This window comes from Orbicella franksi, chromosome 15, assembly GCF_964199315.1.
Source record: "Orbicella franksi chromosome 15, jaOrbFran1.1, whole genome shotgun sequence".
Lineage (NCBI taxonomy): Eukaryota > Metazoa > Cnidaria > Anthozoa > Scleractinia > Merulinidae > Orbicella > Orbicella franksi.
This window is the reverse complement of record NC_138159.1, coordinates 17,593,996-17,616,420: the sequence shown is the minus strand read 5'-3', so window position 1 is coordinate 17,616,420 and position 22,425 is coordinate 17,593,996. Positions and strand designations below refer to the sequence as shown.

Genomic DNA, 22,425 nt, shown 5'->3' with positions numbered 1-22,425 from the left:
ACGCTGTTTACCGATGTACAAGCCACATTATTTCACGTTCCGAGAAAATTCATGCGCAGCCTTTTTGCGGCGAAATCGATCGGACAGTATATTCAATTTTATATGAAGCAGCTCTCATGATTACCTGACTGCGGGCTCAAGCGGTTTCTAAAAACCGTCACGTTCGTCACGTTCCCGTTCATCTGTCACAGTCCCCACTGTCACTGTCTAGAGGAACCTTCTGGCAAAGTGTTGCCATGCTTCCATCCGTTTTGGGGTGAGCTAGCACTGTAGTTAGCTCATATTCAAGCAGTGATGTTTAAGAATTGTGTAGAAGAAAGATAGACCAAATAGTCCAAATAATGAATCGCTTGAGTGAACTATTCGAGAAGCTCAAAATCAATGCTGAGGAGACGAAAGACCTTGACGTGGGAGCGGTTGAAGCTATTATCAACGCTCTTCAAGAAAACAATGGTGAGGAAATTTCCAGCCAAATTTCTGCGATCAAGTATCCCTTTAGAATTAAATCACATTTTTGAGACTGAATTAGAACGTTTTGTAAAGTGTAAATTTGAGACAAATCTTTCACGTCTTTGTTGGGTTGGGTGGTGCTGTGTTTGTTGTAAGAGTTCTTCTTTTAAATTTGCTTTCAGAGCAGTTTGATGAAGCAACAATTAAAAGCATTCTCGAGGCTGTTGTAGCGTTGTTGGAAATATATGTGCCAGAAAGCAAAGCAAAGGTGTTGATGCTAATTGCCGAGATTGCAAAATCAGGTAATGGAGGGATATTCAATGAGTTGGTAAAGCTGATAAGAATGTAACCCTGGTAAAAGTAACTGGACCGAGTGGAGTACAATTCTGGGAGTAATTGGGCAAACAATTGCAATATCAAACGAGTGCACAGCGCAAGGCCGATTTGAAAAGGAGCATGATTTCTCCCTGACTTGAATGACACAAGGTCCAATTACAAATTAAACATTGACAAAACGTATAACAAAATGTATCAGATGTGTCAATAACAAATGCCTAGATTAATTAAACCCTAAGTGTTTGAAAACTCCTTTTGAGCAAAAAAGTGAGTAGCACTTTCTATAAGTTTTGAAACCTAAAGGAAACATTAAGAAGGAAACCATTAAAGTACAGGTAATTGACATGCAAATGGGGAAAGGTATCCAATTACAAAATGTTGTAATTGGATACCAGTGATTGGATACCCATGTGATTGCACTCAGATAGGTGTGTGGAGAACCAAACATGATGTAGTATTTTGTTATTGATATGATTAATAAGGTACTAAAGGGAAAGAGAGTTATTTCAAAATCATGTCCAGGGGGATGGTTTTTTGTGCCTCCCCCAGGTGTGGGGACCTCCCTGTAATGACCTATATAGGGAGGCTCCTCCTGAAAGGGGTACCGTTTTCAGACCAGGTAAATAAAGGGGTAGGGATTTCACATGTTGAGGTATATGAATGGGTAGGGAATTCTGTGTAAGTCCAAGGTGAACGTGGACTGAATATAAAATACTTGTTTTTTCTAGTTAACATCTCTTCTGGTTATGCTTGATCAGTGTTCTCTGGTAATGTTGTTCATTGACTTCATTCTAAGGGTTTAGAAAAGGGATGTAGTGTTAGGAATGTGAAAGGGTTACCTCTTTTCAGTAAAAAGGTGTACAAAATGGGTACCTTTTCTGTCAAAATGGTATACAAAAGGATTAGGGGTTGGACCCAGCGTGTGCCTCCCATTAACAGGGGGACAGATCGATGGAGGTGCTAGATTAGGCTTAAATGCACTTTGACTTATTTATAAGTAAAAGCACACAGTTGATCAAAGTAGTAAACTATGTCTCAATTGTTATTTTTAGAGGAGACGAGAGTTCCCTGTGTGAAGGCTGGACTTATATCAGCCATCTTATCTAATCTTGAAAGTGATGACCCAAACGTTGTTCTACAGGCTCTGAGAGCTATTGGAAATATCAGTTTTGATAATGGTAGGTAGACAATAAGCACTTAATGACTGGCCACAAGGGAAACAGTGAGTTTTGTTTCTCCAAGACACTCAATGTCCCCCAGGGTAAAGCTGAGGGGAACATTGAGAGTCAAGGGGAAGCAAAACTTACCATTTCCTGTGGGGCCAGTCATTAATTTTGATGTACCTCCCAACTCAAAAATACAACAAAATGTGAAAATATCATTTCATTTGTTGATGCAGGCTGGCACAAAAATTGCAGCGGTTTCAAGGTGCATGCCCTGATCATATGCAAGTTGAAAGTTCAAGTTGTTGTTTCTCTAGGGAGTTAGTGAGTTTGTTCACTCTACAGAGTTAGTGAGTTTTGACCCATGACACGTGACAGGTTCTCCTCCAATCTGAAAACGTATTTGAGTTGAGAGGTATAACAATAAAGCTGTAATAATGTTAAAATAATGTCAATTTCAGTGTAAACCTTACCTTGGGAATATCTTATTCTGTAATAAATAGTTACCAGCTTAATACTTCAACTTTTGTTTTTTACAGAACTTGCAAAGTCAACTTTGCTGGAAAACCAAGGAGCTGAGAAAATTGTGAAGAAGCTAGAAGTTCTTGAAAAAAGTTTTAATGAAAATAGTGACAACAAACTGGAGTTGGCTGCATGTGGTTCCATGCTGAATGTTGCAAGTGATGACGGTATAATAGTCACTGTTGAAAGTTCACAATTTTAAATCTCCCTACTCATTTTCATATGTTTATTTCAATGTTGTTTGTGAGAATATACCGGTGCATCTAAAATACCTTGTTATTTCAATTGATGATTTAATTTTGCTAGTTTTCTTCTTGATGATGGACTGAAATCATAAGAAGCAGATTGTAATGGCACTTAGAAATAAAAGGTTCAAGTGAATGAATCTTTTGTCTCTCTCTCCTTCCATCTGTCACATGCTCGTACCCATTTAAATACTCTTGCAGAGATTGGAGAAAAGAGGTCCTCAAGCCTGTTTCTTGAAAGCCCTGGAAACCTTTTGGGCCCACAAAGCCATTTTTAGTTCATCTGTATCTAAAAACATGGAAGTGTATGTACATGTATGGGCCTGAAACTTCTTGTACAAAGGGAACCTCTGTTTATGTGAAGAATATGCGAATAAAACAGTTCAGTCTGTAATCGTAAGGTTTGAGGTTTTGCTATGGTTTTCTGGGTGCGAAACTTGTCAGGGCCTTAGAGAAATGGGCCCCTGTGCAGTCAGTTTTAATCATTTTTGGCACATCTAAGCTCTTGTGGAGTTTCCAATACTTTTTTGTCATCCAGTCTTGATGGCAAATACTCCAAAAAAGCTAATCTAGTATAGGTAACACAAAATTTAATGAGAAGATACTTCATGTTGCTTTAAGCATCCTCTGGTATAAGAACCACCTGCTCCATCAGTTCTCAGATATAAAATGTCACCATTTTAAAACTGGTTCTCTTTCCCAAACAAGTAGAACTGGTTTTTGTTCCAATTATTTTAAAGATTTTTTTGTTGCATTGGTGATTGTTGGTAGTAATTATTTTGCCCATCACGCCAGCTAGTTCGTTTCCTTTTATTGCAGAGGCTCTAACTGAAGAAGCAGTTTCGTTTGGGGCGGTGTCATTTTTGTTGGGCTTTGTCAAGCAAAGTCTCCATAGCAACACTGCTCTCTGCCGAATGGCTTTATCAGCTGTATCTGTCCTCATCTCATCAGGCAAGTTTATGCTTTAGATATCGGTCATCTCTGTATCAGGTTAAAATTGATGGGAAAGAGAGTGTCACACTTGTCTAAAGATTAGTCTACTAATAGTCCCTCTTTCACTTAGTCTGTCATGCGTGACATGAAAGAAAACTGTAAGAAAAAAATGGCAGTGCGAAATCCTGGGGTAGTCCCTCCTTTCGCACGCTTCTCGCCCTTACGGATTTCACGAGGCCATTATTTCCTCATGGTTTAATTATGGTCTTGTCTGACATTCTAATTGAAAGAGGGACTATTCGTAGTCTATCTAAAGATTTTCAAGTTTTGCTAATTTTGGATGTTTTGTGATTATTTAATGTGCCATTTGCAGAGAAGGGAAAAGCAAGTTTTAGTGAGAGTGATGGTGTGACCATTTTGATGAAAGTCTTGCAAGAATCAGATGATAAAGAATTTGTTGATTTGGTGTTTGAAATTTTCTCATCTCTTGTTGTAGATGGTAAGTTGTTTTTAATTAATAAATTAAATGTTAATTTAAATTTCACAAATGCTGTGAAAAATCTGTGTTTTATAACTTATGTACTCTAGCCTGCGAGAAGGCTCACCTTTGGGCCTGATGCACAAGTGGTGAAAGAACAAGTCTGCAAGCGAAGTGATCCAATGAGAAAGAGTCTGGTGCTGTGGCAGCAAGAAAATCATGAAAATCTTTTCTGGACTCTCTTCAATGCTTTTATTCTTACTTTATTTTCAGACAATGTGAAGAAAGCACTAGTACAACAGGGATATGCTGAACATCTGGCAAACATTGTGTCTTCTGCTAAAAATGTGACTGATGATGAGAGGGAAAAAATGCAATCTGCTGCTGACATGATAGTCATGCTTCTTACTGAAGGTCAGTAAAATTCTCCCTACTCCTTTTGCCACACTTCCATATAAATTTTGTCAGGAGAAATTAGTTCTTGGTCTGTTATTGGTATGTCTTTTAGGGTGAATCAGTAGCCACTCAGAAGAAGGTGTTGGTGCACTCTTATCTGGATGGAGTGGTCCGGGTTTGACCCCTGGTCAAGCGCATCATTGTAATCTTGAGCATTTATACACCCAGGTGTATATTAAATGGGTACCTGCAAACATAATGCTTAGTGCTTAATGCTGGGGGTAATGCTGCAATGGCCTAGCATCCCATCCAGGGGGGAGTAGAAATACTCTTAGTTGCTTCATGCTACAGAAACTGGAATATGCTCCAGCCTGATGGACCAATTGGCTTGTATGCAGACTCTACCCTAGCCTTGGAATCCACTCAGAAGGGTAAAATAAACAGAGCACTTTGTGACTTTACCATCTTCCTTTCAGGTAGAGATCAGCTGTAACTTTTTAGCTAAACATAACATATGTTGGAAAAAATCTTTGTTTTGTCTGCAGATGACAGCATGAAATTGCTGTTTAATAATGGTGATGGTTCTGTCTACAAGATGTGTGTTTCCTGGCTTTCTTCTGGAGACCAGCATCTTGAAATTTCTGGTTGCTTGGCTGTTGGCAACTTTGGCAGAACAGGTAGGGAACTTAAATTGCAACTATGTATTGCCGTCTTTGATTAGCTCTATTGATCCATAAACAGGCAGTATGCTTTGAATATATGCTGGAAGAAAAAGGATGGAACGCAGGGGGAGGGGGAGAGACGGGTCAGAGAGGGGGAGGGGGAGTGGCAGAGGGAGGGTGGAGGGATGTGAGAGAGAGGGAGGGAGTGAAGGAGGGGAGATGGAGGGAGGAGAGAGAGGGGGGAGAGGGACAGGGCAGAGAGAGGGGCAGAGGGAGGTAGGAGAGCGACGGGAAGAGAGAGCAAGGATAGGGAGGCGGAAAGGATGGAAAGGGGAGATGGTGGAAGCATAAAGAGTTTGCCCTTCTTTTATGTACTCTAACAAAAAATATCGTAGTACCCTTTTTCGATTGGAAACTGGAAAAGGCTCGGACAAAATGCTAAATTAATACCGTCCAAAATGCTAAAAATCGCATCCCGCAGGTTTCGGAGAATACCGCAATGCGGCAATACCGCAAATCCAGTTTAAAATTACCGAATTACCGCAACAAAAATCGTCCAATACCGCAAACCCCAATGTCCCCCTCCTTACCACAAACCTCTCAGAAGTCTCATTTTGTGTCCACAGATGAACACTGTATAAAACTTGTTCAACAAGGAGTCCATGTACAATTACTACAGCTACTAGCTCGAACTACCAAAAGAGAGGTAAATATATGCTATATACGGCGAAACTTCTGGAGGCTAACTGAACTAGTGAACTTGTAAATGGCAGATATCCAACGGCTGATTTGGCATTGAGAGAAAACACTCACTTGAAAGAGGTAATCGAGTCGTTGCAGAGAAAAACATATATGTCAGTACAGTGGAACCTCTCCACGACGGCCATCTTGGGGACAGAGTAAAGTGGTCTTTGTTGGGAGTTGGGCGTTATAGGGAGGTAGGGGTGTAATATGACACCTGTATTTTCGGGAATGCAACATTTCTTTTCCACAAAAAAGCTTATTTTGGCATAAAAACTGTACGTAACACAATCAAAATACATCAGTAAAACAGAACTGAGACCAACGACGCGCGGTACGGATCAAGTGTGGCGACCTTTTACAATAAAAAGTGGGGTTTTGGATAAAGCGGTGGTCGTTGTGGAGAGGTTAAAATAAGAGTGAATGTATGGATTGTCCGCCTGGACCATAAAAGTGGCTGTTGTAGAGAGGTGGCTGTTAGTGGAGGGTCGACTGTAGTCGAAAAAGTTCAAATAGCGAATTGAAAAAAAAGGCCAATTATACAATGTTTGTTCTTGAATTGTTATATTTTAGTTCCTCAGCCGTTACGTAGAAGTTAAAGCCTTAAAGGGAAAGTTTTCACGGTAGAGCGAGTACCACTGTTAGAACTTAATAACTGTAATTTGATTTTGTTTGTTTTTTTCAGAACATGGGCAGACATCAGCAAGCAGTTTTTAGCGCACTGAAGAATCTTTCTATGCCAGGTGGGCTGGAGATATTTTGTACGCGAAAAATTTAGAAATTCTCGGACTCGCAAGTAGTCGCAAGCTCAGAACAGGGGTCTACTTAAAAAAAAAAAAAAAAAAAAAAATTTATTTCAGTGTCAAATGTATTAAGCCTTGGTGTGCTAATAGACCGATTTCGATATATGAAAATTCAGTCTAAAACAATAGACCTCAGCACGAGGCTCTGGGGAATAAACCCCACAAACTCTGTAGTTATTCCCCGGAACCTCTTACTGAGGTTTATTGTTTTAGGCTGAATTTTAATATATCGAAATTGGCTATTGAGGACACTGTAAATGAATAAATAAACTGACGCTCCGTTTAACCAGGCCTTTTGTGCAGTTGCGTGGACTTGTGATGACTTGTGCTAACTTTGGTCAAGATCAAATTCGACGCAAGTCGACGCAGACTTTTCACCGTTTGGTCACCCAACCTAAGCCAACACAAGTTGATTGACGTCCATTCGTTTTAGCAACCTATTAGCCAATGAAATACAGGATATTGGCCGCGCGGGACTAAGCCCGACTATGCCTTGAAATGGGTATTTTTGCGACTTGCGTATACTTGCGAGAAAACTTGTGAGTCTGTTTGGCCACCCGACGCAAGTCACTTGCGGCTACTACAGACTACCTGCAGGTCCGTTTGTCCAGCGCTTTATGTATATAGACAGCCCATCCAAGGAATGCCACGTAATACCGACATCTTTTTTACATCTATACTTTCCATCCTTTGATTTTTGTGACAGTTTAAGATTTCGTTAAAGGGTAAAATTTTCTCTTTCTTCCTGTAGCGGCTAACAAAGTGAAGCTCGTTGAAAGCGGCTGCTTGGATGTCATTCTCCCACTACTCTCGAACCAGTCTCCTTTTGTCCAGTTTAAAGTTCTGGGCACGCTGCGCATGCTCTTGACTGGTCAAGGTTAGTACGCAGTTTTAAAAGGAGTCTCAGATCCATAGAGCGGTTTTCATTGGAGTGTCGAAAAGTAATTGGTTTTACATCAACTACGTCACACGATTGATTTCAAAAACTCGCGCCACTTTTCCATCCAGTCAGAGTTTAACCAAAACTAATTGTGACTCGCTCGCACTGGTTTTCCCGCGCTTTTCGTCATCTACCTGTAATTACTTCGAGCTTTGATTGGTTCACTGTATTGTCCGTATCCTCTGGGATTGGCTAGAGGTTTTTCTTTGGTTTTGGTTGGTTTTACGACACACAATTGAAGACCGCTCCAATAAAACGCACGTCATTTGCAATTGTACTTTTGATAAGAAGCTTGGTCGCAACTGACATACAATGCCATTTTGTTTTGTTACGTTACAGCTGACGTAGCCAATAGGATTGTTAACAGTAACGAACACCTAAGCACCTTAGTCCGGTGTTGTGAGTCCAGTGGTCACGAGGGCGTTAAATCTGAGGCTAGCAGGATGTTGGCAGTGATTGTTAAAGAGGCCAAGAGTGCAGGTAACTAAATGCAATTTCAAGTAGTTTTCCTGCTTTGATAGATGTTTAAAGTCACGAGGTATGTGTCATGATTAGAAAGAAACATAGAGTAACAAGAACATAACTTCTAAACAACTGCTCTATAATAAGCATTCGAAATGCAGCTATGGCTGAAATTTCAATCAGTACAACGCAGAATTTAGACGCTGTTGTTTTGCAGAGGACGGCAAAGGAATGTACCAAGATTTATAACGCACGTGCACAGCCATTTTTCTGCTCATTAAACCTTTTCTTTAGCGACATTCCCGTTGCCGTTGCCGTCGTGGTTTTCTTAAACTCCCAATTTACGATGGAAAGATGAACATAACTGGTTTGAGTGGCCTTAGTAACGGGGTTGTCTTAAGAAAATGTATGGCCGTTTCGCCGGGACAAAAAAGACTGACCGTAATAACGAGGTGACCGTAAGGCGGGGTTCCACTGTATTTGATTTGAAACAGTCAACAATAAAGCCAACACGAGGAGAACAGTAGAAATGAGTAAAGCGGTTTTGTATTGACTTCTCTTGGTTTTCGTTTAAGATACTTTGTAGCTTATTCTCAGAATAAGGACCTTTTTAAAATTCACTTTGACGGAAGGAAAGGTTAGGAAGTCGCATGAGCCGGTCAAATATATTTGGTGTTTTTATCTGATCGGCCTCAGTCCATGAAACCGACGGTTTTGTTTACGGAGCTGGCGCCCGTTTCTCGAAAGCCCCGAAAACTTTTCGGGTCCGCAAAGCCATTTTTAATTAATCTGTATCTAAAAACAGAGAGGTATATATACGCCTGAAGCTTCTTGTATGGAGAGAACTTCTGTTCGTATTAAGAATATGTGAATAAAACTGCTCTGTAATCATAAAGGTTTGAGATTTTGCTACGGCTCTGCGGTTGCGAAAACATTTCGGGTTCTTCGAGAAACAGGCCCCAGATCAGATATTAAAATTTTAAAGTTCCAGTCGTAGATTATGTTACTTTCTCAAACTCATTAATAATTCATCAAGTTTAAACGAAGGAAATCATGACCGTGACGGTGTTTGGATATCTGATCTTAAATTAGCACAGATTTTTACGATTTTATTTCTCCGTTTTCTCCTTAGTTTTAGTTTCGATTGAGAAACTATATCAAACACTCAAGACAGTGTCTGACCACGTTTCCAAACACCTCGAAGTTCGTCAAAAAATACTCCGCTGTGCGTCGTATTTTCAACTCTCTTCTCGGTGTTTGGAAATGTGGTCAAACACGATCTTTCGTGTTTGACATACTACCTCCATTACAAATACTCGTGCAAAATTCTCTTGATTGCACGCTCTTTCTTGCTTTACATTGGTTGATCTTTTGTTTAATAACACCTTTCTCCATTTTCTTTGCTCAAAACAGAAGTCTCACAAAAATTGATCACAAGTGGAGGACTAACCCCTATCGTTGCCATGGTATCTTCGGAACACGTGATTATGCAGAACGAAGCTTTGATTGCATTAGCTGTAATGTCATCAACAGTGGGAGGTACAAATCTCAGTTACTATGGTAACTGCCCTTGCGCTAACTCTTCAATTCCCCAGAGATCAAAATCTTATTTCTTGTTACAAAGGCAATATATTGGCAAATAGAGAGGTTATGAGAAATAAGAAAGTCATCAACTAAGTGAAAAAACAACGACAGCAACGCAACAACAGTAACATTCGGGCAGGGAAATCACGTCATTATCGCGATGTAATCGTTTTCGACAAGCTCCGTTTTCAACATGTTTTCCGTCCACACTAAATTGCAAAGCCGGCGTTTTCAACTTCCTCCGGTTTGAAGAACGTTTGCGAAAAGCTCCTTGACGGATTAGTGTGGACGGTAGATGTAACCTGAGAAATAAAGCAGCTTTTTCAAAGTTCTCCGGCTTAGTGTTGACGGAACGTTATTTACTTTGCTGTTTGTTTTTCTATGCAGAGAACTGCTTCCCCAAGTTTAGGGAGAGTGGTGTCATTCAAACGTTGATCAAGATGATTAAAACAGAAGGAATTAATCCACAGACTTGTTATAACGCCATGGCTGTCTTGGAATCATTTTCACTAAAAGGTTTGTAAGGTTCTTTAATGGTGTAAAGCACGGTTGCCTACTGGGAGTGTCTTAATAGTTGCTGGGTTCCAGCTCTGTCCAGGGACATTGTGGTGTGTTCTCGGTCAAGACAATCTACTCACACGGTGCCTTTTAACGCATAGGTTGCAAAGTTAATTGAGTTGTAAAAAGAGGTAAATCTGCTTCGAGCTTTTAGTGGCCATAAAAGGCCGGTGCTTGTCTGCAGTTTGCGTGCCACAGAGCGACTAGGAATATTTCTATTCCGCCTTGGGTGAGATACTAGACCATGGTAGGGTTACCCCCAGCATCAGACAGAATTTAAGAGCCATCCTCTCCATCCTCCTCCAGCTCCTCCTTCTCTCGTTGGCTTCCTCCTCTTTCTATCCCTTCTACCTCTTTCTCCTCCTCCTCTCCGTCCTCTTCCTCCTCCAGCTCTTGCTTCTGCCCCTTTCTGCCCCTTTCTGCCCCCTTCCGCTCCTACTCGTGCTCCTCCTCTTGCGTGGGAGGCGCTTTTGTAGGAAGACATTCGGCATCGCTTTTAATCATCCGCCATTTAAGAAGCACTGAGAGTAAAGTGCCTTGCCCAGGAACTCAACACAATTAGCCTGACCAGGGCTTGAACCCAGGCTACTCCTTCCACAGTCCAGCGCACTGTATCCAGGCATTACGAGTAAGACAGAGATATTTTTGTTCTTGGCAGAATATTTCCGGCGGGACTTAGAAGTAGCAGGATTGAGCAAAGCGCTGGACGATCTCACAACTAACGAAAATGAAAATGTAAAGAAGAGAGCTTTGATCATTCTCACTAGAATCAAGGCGCACAAGTTGGCTCAGCAGGAATGAGAGACATTTCGGTGTGTCTTAAATGACGACTGTACCAAGGGCAAAGCCCAGAGTCTTTAGTTACTGAAATACAATTCAATTCTGTTCACAAATTAAAGACGATTTTAAACGAATTAGGAATTTAAATTAGGCGCTCTTTTGTTGTAAGGAATACTGTCTACTTTGGTAACTTATTTTTAGGTGTACATGTTTTGTAAATTTTTAATTACGGGAGTTAAATCATGAATAAGGCATGCTTAAGTTAATTGGTTACCCCTTTAAGACTTTGCGGTACAGTCAAACCCCGTTGTTCCACTGACATGCAGAAAAAGTGTCTTTATTAACGAGGTTTCCGCATGACAGAGTTAATGTTTCTTAGCAAAAATGTCACTGCTAGCGACTAAAAGCGGTTTCGTAATAAAGAAATGTTTGTAAATTGGGGCTCGAACGAATTGAATGTTAAGATATCACAGGTATTTTAAATCGGACTAAACCCTCGGTGATATATATTATAGAATAATATGGGTTTCTCCATTTCATTCAGATGTCTTGTTTCACTATTTCTATAAAAGTAGACACTTATAATAGGGAGCTTAAGGAACGACGACGGCGAGGCCGAGGACGACGCCTAGTCGAAAATTAATTTATGTTTACCAGCAAAAATGTTCGTCGTTCGCGTTGGTCATTTCACGTTGTTGTTTTGCAGTGGACGGCAAAGAAATGTACAAAGATTTTTATATAATAATCAAATGAATGCGCGCGCTCTGATTGCCATTACTTGTATTAATTCAACCGAACTTGTAAACGAATTCACAACTGAAGATGATCGTTGAACGATCGAAACATGTCTTGTTTTAAACTCAAAGTTGTTGTCCATTTCTTAAAAATAGTTACTTGTCCAAACCATTTCAATCAGCTATGGTTTATTGTGCCAGTAAACTCATGGAAATTTCGCGTGTCTTCTGAATTATTATATAAAAGCAATAGACCACAAGTTTCTATGGTTTAGAGGCATGATAAACCACTTGGGATGTTGGAAGAACACTCGAAGAATTCGTAAATCACTCGCCTGCGGCCCGTGATTTACGAATTCTTCTTGGGTTCTTCCATCATCCCGCGTGGTTTATCAGCCTATAAACCATTAAACTTGTGGTCTATTGCTTAAATAACGCACGTGCACAGCTTTTGGTTTTCTCATTAAACCTTTTGTTTGGTGATGTTCTCGTTGCCGCTGTCGTCGTCGTGGTTTGCTTAACTGCTTTCGCGAACAAAATTACACTATGAAATAGCAGCAAAAATGTTCACTATTGACTTTGCCTAAACAATTAAACTTAAAATTACAAATTAAAGCTGTTTTAGAATATTTATTTTCTGTTTTATTGACCTTGTGTACGAGCAAGATGACTTGAACAGTATCGCAAAGAATACAAACTTGGTTTACAAAACCGAATTTCTTGGAAACCTAGTGAATAAGAAATGTTAATTAAAAATACATTGTGCAATATTTGAATGAGTGGGATAAGTTTCAGTATCTTTCTTGGTACCTTATTTTGAACATATCATGAAATATCAACTGGTATCTATGGCAAGAAGTCCGGCAATTAGCTTATATATCCATATCGCTAATTTGTTCTTGATATCGCATTTCTTCATTTGCATATATGTTAGAACTTAAAGTGATTTTTCCGCGTGGGTTTTAGGCACAAAAATAACACAAAAAACGGATGATTTAGGTTTCGTGAGAAGCGAACAGTTTCAGTCGAACAGTCATTAACTAGATAAAAAAACCCTCACCAGTGGTAAATAATTGTCGTATTTACTATATTTTAAGTTGAGTGCAATTTAAACGTTGAATTTGTGGTTGTTTTCTCACTGATAAAAACCAATTCACGGGATAAGAAAGTGTGTTGCAGACATGAAAATTAAAACTGAAGCTATAGATATGAGTTTGAAATAAAGCGATGAATAAATAAAATCCACCTGTCGTTGCTCACGGATTAAACTGAATTGTTTCAGTTCGTGGCATGAATATAATCCTTGATAGCTCATCTCTGTAGAAAGCACAGTTAGAATTACCTAAGACAACCTCTTAGGTTACACGCGGGTTTGTTTTATAACCAATAGCTTTCATTTCGGCGCCTGACGCATTTGAAACATCAAGTTGTGAGTGAAGTTGACTTGAGTGGTTGTCAATGGGCGGTTGTTGTAACAAATTGTTTTAAGTGATTATATCTTAAGCCGTGGAAAGTTAGGTTTGCATTTGAGAAGGTAATCGCGTGGAGTACACAAGGTTTTGCGTCTCCTTTCCTTTTTTCTTGTCTTTGTTTTGCACAAGCGACTTCACATGTAGCGGATTCCTTATCGAATGGCGACCCCTTCAAATCAGACCAAAAGTTGGAACATATACTCAACGCATTACAGTCCGGCAAAGTCACCAAAATCGCCTTGCTCCGCAACCAGCTCCGACGAGCAAGCTTCCACTGCGAAACCAAGTCCAGAAATTGTTTCATACGGACGACAGCGAAGTGTGTTTCCATTCGGAATTGTGAGTGAATACGACTTGAAAGAAACGCGCACGAGGTCTGAAAGTAACGAGAAAGTTCTTCCCGGAAATTTGAATACCACTGCTAGCGGCAGTTCTTCGTGTCTGAATTCCTCTAGTCCAGTAAGATGGGGAACAAAGATTTTGCAGACACCGCCTCGAAGCCCTGGCTTGGAAGACAGCGTGGAGAATCCGCGACCCACTGTAACTCGTACTAAAGTTCGTGGTTATTATCGCAAACGAATGTACAGCTGCCCTAGAACGCCAGTAAATGATTTTCTCCGCATTGAAGCAGTACCAAAGTTATCGTCTATAAGGGTACAAGGGCATTCTGTCCCTCTTGTCAGACGCCGTTCACAGCCAACACTTTCGAAAACGTTCAACACTAGTACTACATCAACAAGACAGAGTCAACGCAGATCTTTTGAACGCGCGGCTAGTGTCCCTTCGATGGAAAGTCCAGAGAAAACGGTCAACGACGAAAAAGCCGGTATTTCCACACCAGGAGAAGAGGCAAAAGAACTTTCAAAGTCATTATCGGAAATCAAGATTGAAGATGGTATAATGATAATCAATAATGGCAAAGCTATTGATATCAGAAAGGATAAACTGCGAAAAAATCAGGCCAGCAAAACCAAGAGGCATGCTGAAGCGGCGAAGAGCAAAAGTTATCGCGAGTTTCAAGACGCCATGCGAAAATTCGAAGACGCTCAGCTGAACCTAGAGGGAGAAGTGAATGCAAAAGCGAAGACTTTCGAGACGAGGGACAGGGAAAAACAATTCTTCAACGAAAATGTTCAAACTCAGTTCATGGACCTTCTGACGTCGGTGAAAGCAAAACGAAAAAGCAAAGGAAAAAAATACAAATACTAAGACTAACAAGTTAAACTATGAAACATTTAGAGACTGGCGGCTTGTTCCAGAATGAAGCATTCTATATTAGTGTGTTACAGTAAGGTAAAAATCTCCAGTAAGGTTTCAAGCGAGTTTCTTCGGGTTGAATTTGCAAATTTACCACCTAACTGTGTTTTTCATTTCGTCAAAAGATCTTTTTGGGACCAGCATAAAAAGACGTTATTCATGAAACTGTGACCTTGCAAAGTGTGTTATTGTTCTCTAGGTATCATCTATGCACTAAGATCAGAAACTATCGTTAACTTCACGGAGCGAAAGTTAAGCGACAATATTGTTAAACACAGCAAGCTTTCGAATATACATAAACAATTTAGTTATAAATTATTAAAAGTGCAAGTAATTTAGAGAATATTTGAACTTGGCTCGGCAAATTTTCGGTTACTAATTTAACCCTTGTCTCAAAGTAAAACCAATATATTGAGACGAAAAATTGATTTTTTTATCCTAAAGTTTCTAGAGTGTAAAAGAAGGTAAAGTTCAGATCTGGGTAATTTTAAAGTTCGTACAGATCTGACGAAAGCAATGTGGGAGAGATAACCTTTGTCTTGATGTTTGTAATACAAACCATTTATTTTTAGAATTAAAAAGTGTTACAACAGCGAAAAAGTGTAAACATTTTGTAGCGTTGGGCACGATACGCTTGGCACCTAATAAGGCGCTAGGCGCCTCGTTGGCTATCTTTCATTAGTATCACTCAACTAGTGGACTAATGCAAATCCTGCATTTTGATTAGCTAAGCTACTAGAGGACTATTTGCTAACTTTATTATTGCCTTTTCTGTGACTAGTTGGGTGATACTAAAACAATTAGACCCTTCGCCCTCAAGGGCCACGGGTCTATAGCCCATTCGGCTTCGCCTCATGGGCTATTGACCCGTAGCCCTTGCGGGCTAGGGGTCTAATTGTTAATTGGAAATTTCCGAAAACTTCCGTAAACTTCCGAAAGTAACGACCCTTATAACTTTCAAAATTAGAAGCCTTTGGGGCTCGTTAAGGGGGTCGTTACTTTTGGGAAGCATATAACGTTATATTAAAGTTCGTGCAGCTGAGTCCTTTTTTTCGAAATAAAAGACGGAAATTCGTGAAAAAACAGCCCTTACAACATAAGATGAAATTCTTCGTTCCAGTTTAAGTTTACCTTTGTTGCTGTCACATGGGGCTCTTTATGTCTAGGTCGTGCGGTTGATCGGCTGGAAAGCTAGTACGATTCTACTTCAAGACCCTTAATCTGCTATCTCAGTGCGCTGGTCGAGTTTTCAATTTTTTAAAGGAAACGTTCACCTTTAAATACGCGCGGCTGTTGAAAATGGCACAGAGTTTTCAATTCTAAATTTCCTGTAAGTACGTTCCTGTTTCATGAAAATTCTACCGGTTTTGTTTTAAAAAAGCGCAATATGAACGCGCAACATGAACGGATAAAGCACGAAGTGACATTTCACAACGTTTCGTGGCATAAGCGATACCTTCCTTTTTTCTAGAGTGCCGTTATTATAATTAGCAACTATAGTACCATACGCAACTTTCCCTTGACTATTGGTAAGACAAAGAAATATCCTTTTGAATCTTGTTCTCGCTATTTTAGTGGGGGTTGGAGTGGGCTTGCCACTTTGGGGGTGAGGGAGGGGGGGAGTTCAACGGCTACTTTCGGAATTTACCAGCGGGCACAATTTTTTGACGTTACTTTCGGGTAGTCGTTACTTTATCGTCTTAGCTAATCTTTGGGTTTACTATCTGGGCCCTGGGTACGAGAAACCAGTCCCCTCTCGACAAAAATGAAAATGGCGTCTTTTTTGTCAGGCTTAGTTCTTAATAGCGTGCGGCTTATCCTGTTCAAATGAGTAAAGTAAAAATTGTTATCGTTCCTGGTAATGGTGGAGGTGATGTCGAACACAGCAACTGGTATGGCTGGCTAAGAGACAAACTCAGAGAGGTGAGGAAACGTTTTAAACAACGTGTATTAAATAAAGAGGGGTCTGTGTACCCCACATCCCGTTAATTTTTGGCCCAAGTGTGCGTTAATTCCAGGGGCGAAAATTAACGATTCTCCTACTCGATATCTTGTTTTTTCTTTTCTTAATATCCCATTGATTTTCCCCGCAAATATCCTGTATCGCGTCAGTTTTGTTGCTTTACCTTTCAACGTAAAAATTCAAACTGAGGAAAAAGTGTCCAATTATTATTCTTTAAGAAAGACGTGGACTGTCTGCTGAAGAATATGCCTGATCCAGGTAGGTAGACATAGCTAGCAAAAGAGGTTTCTGCAAACCGAGTTTCGAATTCAAAACTGTGGCAGAGAGAGAGCCAGAACTGAACTTAAGTAAACGTCAGTATTGAACATACACTGCACTTCCACTCCCGGGGGGACTTTCATATAAAAAGGACGGGGGTCATGTTGTACCTTGCTGGTACCTCTTAGGAGCTCTTTTCAAAATTTGCGAGGAACAACCCCGTGCTTCTCATATGGGGTCCCTCCCCTTAGACTTCCTGGGCTTCCACCCCAAACATGGCCTTTGAACGGGACATTCCATTTTTTATCTGCAACACCATTTCCCCTTCTATGGAGGGCAACCTCTGACACAAGTTCTATCAGAAATTTTTTTCAAAGGAGCATACATCTGTCCTTTATAGAGGGGAGGGGGTAGGGGGTAGGGGGTAGGGGGTGGGGATATAAATGAAGTGTCCCAATTTAACCATGAAAAAACCTATCAACATTTTACACCCCCCTCCCCCTTTAAAAAGATATTGTTGAAGAGATTTGGTAAGTGTTCCTATCCAGAAGATGGATAGATTATCCAGTAATTTGTTAAGTCTGCTGTTGTAGCAGTATATAGATGTACAAAACATTAAACATGTTTTGAGGTTTATACATTAAAGAATGTTATAACAAGGCAAGTGTCTTCCCTGTAAATGCATAACCATCTCTTGAAGTGTGTTTTTGAATTAATAATGAAGTTATCAATGATGGCAACATTTGACTTCGTTCATAATTTTTACAGTGCAGGCACGTGAAGCAATATGGATCCCGTTCATGGAGCAACAGCTTAACTGTGACAGTAATACAGTCATTATTGGACACAGCTCTGGAGCACAAGCTGCCTTGAGGTGATCCAAGCTTGTGAAGTCACAATAATAAAATCATATTTTGTATTTTTTATAAGCAATGTTTTGTTTAAACTTAGGTATGCAGAAAATCATTCTGTTCATGGTCTGGTTCTGGTATCTGCCTGTGTTACAGATCTGGGAGATGCCAATGAGAAAGCTAGTGGTAAGAAAGTTTGCTTATTGTCATTACAAAAATGGCCATTGCTTTCATTGCATCTGATTTGCGTTTCATTGCTTGTTTGATTTGTGGAAGGGCGTTGGCCTCATGGTTAGTGCACTTGCCTCTAGCCTGATTCTCAGATGGTCCAGATCATTCACAGCCATGGAGAGAGAGAGTGCATGGCCGTGAATGACCTGGACCGTCAGAGAATCAGGCTAGCTTGTCTCCGGATTGAGTGGTCTGGGTTCGAGCCCTGGCCAGGGACATTGTGTTGTTTTCTTGGGCAAGACACTTTACTCTCACAGTGCCTCTCTCCATTTAGGTGTATAAATGGGTCGGCAGATTTAATGCTGGGGGTAACCCTGCGGTGGACTAGCACCCCATCCATGGGGAAGTAGAAATACTACCAGTCACTTCATGCGTGTAATTTCTTTGGGCTATTTTCTAACACATCACTCACTCATGTCCTGTCCCACTGATTGCAATGTGTTACATTCTGTCCTTGATTTCAGGCTATTACAACCGTCCCTGGCAATGGGAACAAGTCAAACGAAACACACAGTGGATTATGCAGTTTGGTTCAACAGATGACCCTTTTATTCCATTCAGTGAGCAGCAACAAGTTGCTGAAGGGACAGCTGCTGAATTTCACCAATTTGCTGAAAAAGGACACTTTATGTCAATGGCTTTTCCTGAACTCGTTAACAAACTGATGAGCAAGTTACAGTAAAGCTGAAGTTAATGTTTGTTTACTTGTAACAATAAATATTATAGTAATCTTACACAGAAATGAATATTAATATCGTGCAATTATGTCAGCGTAATAATGATTATTGTTCCGTTGAACAAAAGCTCAAAGACGCCAACATGGAGGCAGAACCATATTTAATTTAACAATACAATGTGATGTACAGTATACAAAAAAAACCTATGCTTGTATTTGGCCTTTCAAGTGTTCAAAACAAACAGGAAATTAATGTAAATATAAGTTATAAACCAACTGAAAACTTACTTTTTGACTGCCTCCGTAATTGATGTACTTTGAAGCAAACTTTCAGGTAAAATCCTCAGCAAATAACTGGTTAGCAAACACGACTGAAATCTGGTTAGCTTGGTTGTTTTTACAGCTGGTAATTTTAGCTATATTACACAACTCTAAATTTTACGCATTACACAATTGACAAGCATTGCAATATATAAATTCAAATGGAGCATGCGTAACATTGAACATAAACGTGTTAAACTTGACAAATAAGATATGCAGAATATTCAGCGAAACAAACATACAAACACAGATTACCCAAATAAACATACACTGAATGTATGTGTAGTCTCCAGAAGCTTTTAATACCGGTACTTTTTTCAACTTGCCAGACAAATGGCATCAATCTGATGTCTGCCTCTAAAAGATGAAATACCAAACAGACATTCTTGTGCTAATGCTGATTCCAGCACTTGCTCTTGAGTGTTCTTGACATGTTCTGCAAACTGTGAAGCAGTCATCTGAAGCAACTGTTCTGCCGTCTTATCTGTCAAACATGCCTCTATGCTACTTTCAGGGTCATGTAATTCAAGACTCAGGTTGTATTCCCACTTCCAGTGAATTGAAGGTGATTTCTGTTGGGAAATGGGTATTATTTTCTAAACCATTTTTTTTAAATTTTCAAATATTTGTAGATACCAGTACCGTGGAGCCTTTTTGACACTACATTTAATGAGTGACCACTACAAAAATCCTAGAATTTCCCACACAACTATGTAATTCAATAACTTTAAGGGAGACTTCCCATTAGTGACCATTCCAGCTTGCTAAAATTAGGGGTTTTGTTGACTTTTCCAGTAGGAGGGTGACTGGTTTTCACAGGCAGGCAAAACTTTTTGAATTAAACTTCTTTATGAGTAAGATGGTCACATCAGGGCTGGGTTGTTCAAAGCCCGATTAAGTTAACCCAGGTTTAGCGAGAATTTTGATTTTAATTTTATAACCGTTTGGTGAGGTTTTCTGTTTACATTGTTTGTCTTTCAGTTTGAATAATCTTAAACTGCACAATACATAAGCAATGAAAAACATTTTTATCCAAGAAAAATTGATACTTTGGTTAACTTTTAATCCTGGTCTAGTGTTAACCGGCTTTCGAACAACCCAGCCCAGGCGAACAAAATCATCCTCATAGCTGGTCAATTTCCCCACTCCTGGCTAAAACAGCTGTTTGTAGCCTATAGCAGGTTCTGCATTGAAAATCACTGTAGTGTAAACTATAACATTGTCTTGGGTTTGAAAAAAACTTGAATTCTTGAAAAAAAACTTGAATTCTTGTTTGCCCTTGAGACAAGTAGATCTAAGATTTTGCTAGCCCTGGGCAAGTTTTAGTCTGTTCTTTTAGTGATTAAGTTGGCAGGTGAATTGCCTGATCCCTTGCCATTTGGGCGAGTGAGAATGAAGAGTTACCTGCCCAGAATGAAAATCTTCTCGTCCTGGATGACAGACATACTTTTTTCAAGCCCTGATTACAGTAAGCAAATTATGTTAACTACACCGTAACAGCCTTGTCTTGATAACCAAAGATGGTGAAACACTACCATATGAAAGTACCCTGATATTCTTATCAATTCTCACCTGTTGACCAGGCTTGTTACGCATTTCATTTAAATGAGTAATGCCACATTTCTGACAGCAGAACTGCCCTGTGCAGCCATCGACCTCACTACGGCAGGACATGTGAACCCTAATCACATGACTGCTACCCACACTGTTGACTTGTGTGACGACAGCTTGACACACGCAGTGTTCAAAGTTGATGACTTCTTTGACAGGGACTGGAGATGACAGACATTTGGTAGTGAGCCATCCTGTCATTGCACTAATGTTCCAGACCTTTCCTCCATTATATGTTTCTAGGGTTAAGCCTCTTGATGAACTAGAACCTGTAAAATGAAAAAAAATAAATAAATAAAAAAAATAAAACTCAATCATTGTGAATGTCTACTGTCTCAGTTGCAAGTGCTACTGGTCATAGTATGACCTTCCATGTTTGTTTACTCCCAAACTGGCTTCCGTCTAGGCTGAGAAGGACATGGGCGGAGGGGGGAGGATACTTCCTTGGAATAAGCTAGTGGGGATGTACCTGTACCACTGGATGGGGTCACATTTTCACGAGTGGATTAACTATCATGGGGTGGAATTTTCAATAGAGTTAGTAGAATGGGATTGCACATTTTTGGGGGGAATTTGGGGTAAGAAAATTCTGGCATGTAGGGATTTAAAAAATAGGAAGATTTGGAGGGGGGGGGGGAGGGGAGACGCACTGTAAGAGTAAAGTGACTTCTCACAAGAGTGATCCCTGAGAGTTCTGCCATTTAATATACTAATCCTTTGTTGTTATGCAAGCCTTTATTTTTCCCATACCTGAGGTGTGAACGTTCTCCAGTATAATGCTTTGGTGCACATAGAGTGAATGGTGGTAACTTCTAGTGTGATCATGAACTGTAATTGTCTGACATCCAGTGTTATCACTGACAGCAAGAATGAACTTATGTCCCACGACCTGCTGTTGTGTGTAGACCTCCATGGTACCCACATTAGTTATGGTGCAGAATATGGTCACTCTTGTCATGCTCGACCTGATATCACTCAAAAAGATTTGCTCAGGAAATGTGGAATAATCCAGCATCCCTTGGCTGTCTTTTGTAACACTTACAGGGGTCCCCTGGGTACTGGAGATTTGACTTGGGACAATTTCCTGCTCTGGATCATGTGACATGCAAAAAATAACTGTTGCAGGACCATATTCTAGTATAAACATTTCTTCCTGGTTTGGGACCACAAAGGGTTGTTGGATGGCTAAAGTGTCACCTTCTTTAAACAAGTTAGCAACGGAAAGCTGCTCATCCCACAAGCACAAATTCACATGGACGCCATAACAGTCAACGACTTTGACAAAACGTTTAATGCTCGTCTGGCCATTAGCAAAATGGACTGCTTCTTCGAATCCCAAATCGGCGACTTCGACTTTGATGTTGTGGCCGTAGTGCGGGAACGGATTTTCATAGATTCCCTCGAGTGATGAAAATTTCCCAAATCGCGCTAGTTCACCTTCTCGACACAGAATAACAACATTTTCCGAAGGAAGAAGATGAACTTTAGGACCTGCGGAGGATCTGCTTTTGCCTTGAATTAAACGACAACTTGTGAATCGGAGAGTGAGGTTTTTCACAGACGTTGCTTGCAACTGATAAAGCTTCTGATGAAGGTACATTCCCAAAGTATTCTTTCGCTTATGAATATCTCTCAAAACAGCAATCTTTGTATGAGTTCCTGGTACCGTCTCGATATTGTCAACAGCTGCTTCGAGGATTGATTCGTAGCCAATGTGCCGGCTTTCAAACACCGAATCAACAGAAATCTTTCGTGCTTTCTGCCCATCTAAACGCCCGTGAAACTGACTGTGTTGATTCCAAGACTGTTGAATCTCCGCCAAAATGATGGCCTTTGTAATACCAGAGGGATAGCGGGATAGAAGCGAAGCGAGTTTGATGAAAAGCCAATTCCACGGGGGAACACATTTCCCATTTGTACGCTCTTGGATGTATTTCCTTAGCGAAGTAACATACTCCTTAAACATGACAAAAGAAAAATCATAAATAAAATTGTATC

At 40.2% G+C, this 22,425-nt stretch overlaps 3 protein-coding genes across 4 annotated transcripts; 2 read left to right on the top strand and 1 right to left on the bottom strand.

Moving 5' to 3' along the window:
* Nucleotides 1–187: 187 nt before the first annotated feature.
* Nucleotides 188–11,486, top strand: LOC145469596 (rap1 GTPase-GDP dissociation stimulator 1-B-like). Of its 2 annotated transcripts, none has more exons than XM_081453351.1 (15): nucleotides 188–453; nucleotides 638–752; nucleotides 1,839–1,964; nucleotides 2,489–2,638; nucleotides 3,536–3,667; nucleotides 4,023–4,148; nucleotides 4,401–4,541; nucleotides 5,069–5,200; nucleotides 5,812–5,891; nucleotides 6,612–6,669; nucleotides 7,481–7,606; nucleotides 8,009–8,149; nucleotides 9,545–9,670; nucleotides 10,103–10,231; nucleotides 10,932–11,486. In XM_081453351.1, the coding sequence occupies exons 1-15, from the start codon at nucleotides 382–384 to the stop codon at nucleotides 11,072–11,074; spliced, it is 1,797 nt and encodes a 598-aa protein (XP_081309477.1). In that variant the 5' UTR covers nucleotides 188–381; the 3' UTR covers nucleotides 11,075–11,486. The 2 variants fall into 2 exon arrangements, with proteins under 2 accessions (XP_081309477.1, XP_081309476.1); XM_081453350.1 differs by having other exon boundaries at nucleotides 633–752.
* Nucleotides 11,487–15,408: 3,922 nt separating this feature from the next.
* LOC145469137 (serine hydrolase RBBP9-like) lies at nucleotides 15,409–18,607 on the top strand. Its single transcript, XM_081452815.1, has 5 exons — nucleotides 15,409–16,439; nucleotides 16,698–16,737; nucleotides 17,506–17,611; nucleotides 17,689–17,774; nucleotides 18,284–18,607. Exons 1-5 carry the CDS (start codon nucleotides 16,344–16,346, stop codon nucleotides 18,499–18,501), a joined length of 546 nt encoding a protein of 181 aa, XP_081308941.1. The 5' UTR covers nucleotides 15,409–16,343; the 3' UTR covers nucleotides 18,502–18,607.
* Nucleotides 18,607–22,408, bottom strand: LOC145469115 (uncharacterized). Its single transcript, XM_081452792.1, has 3 exons — nucleotides 21,178–22,408; nucleotides 20,389–20,696; nucleotides 18,607–19,388 (listed from the first exon to the last, which is right to left on the bottom strand). Exons 1-3 carry the CDS (start codon nucleotides 22,391–22,393, stop codon nucleotides 19,134–19,136), a joined length of 1,779 nt encoding a protein of 592 aa, XP_081308918.1. The 5' UTR covers nucleotides 22,394–22,408; the 3' UTR covers nucleotides 18,607–19,133.
* Between the last annotated feature and the right edge of the window lie 17 nt (nucleotides 22,409–22,425).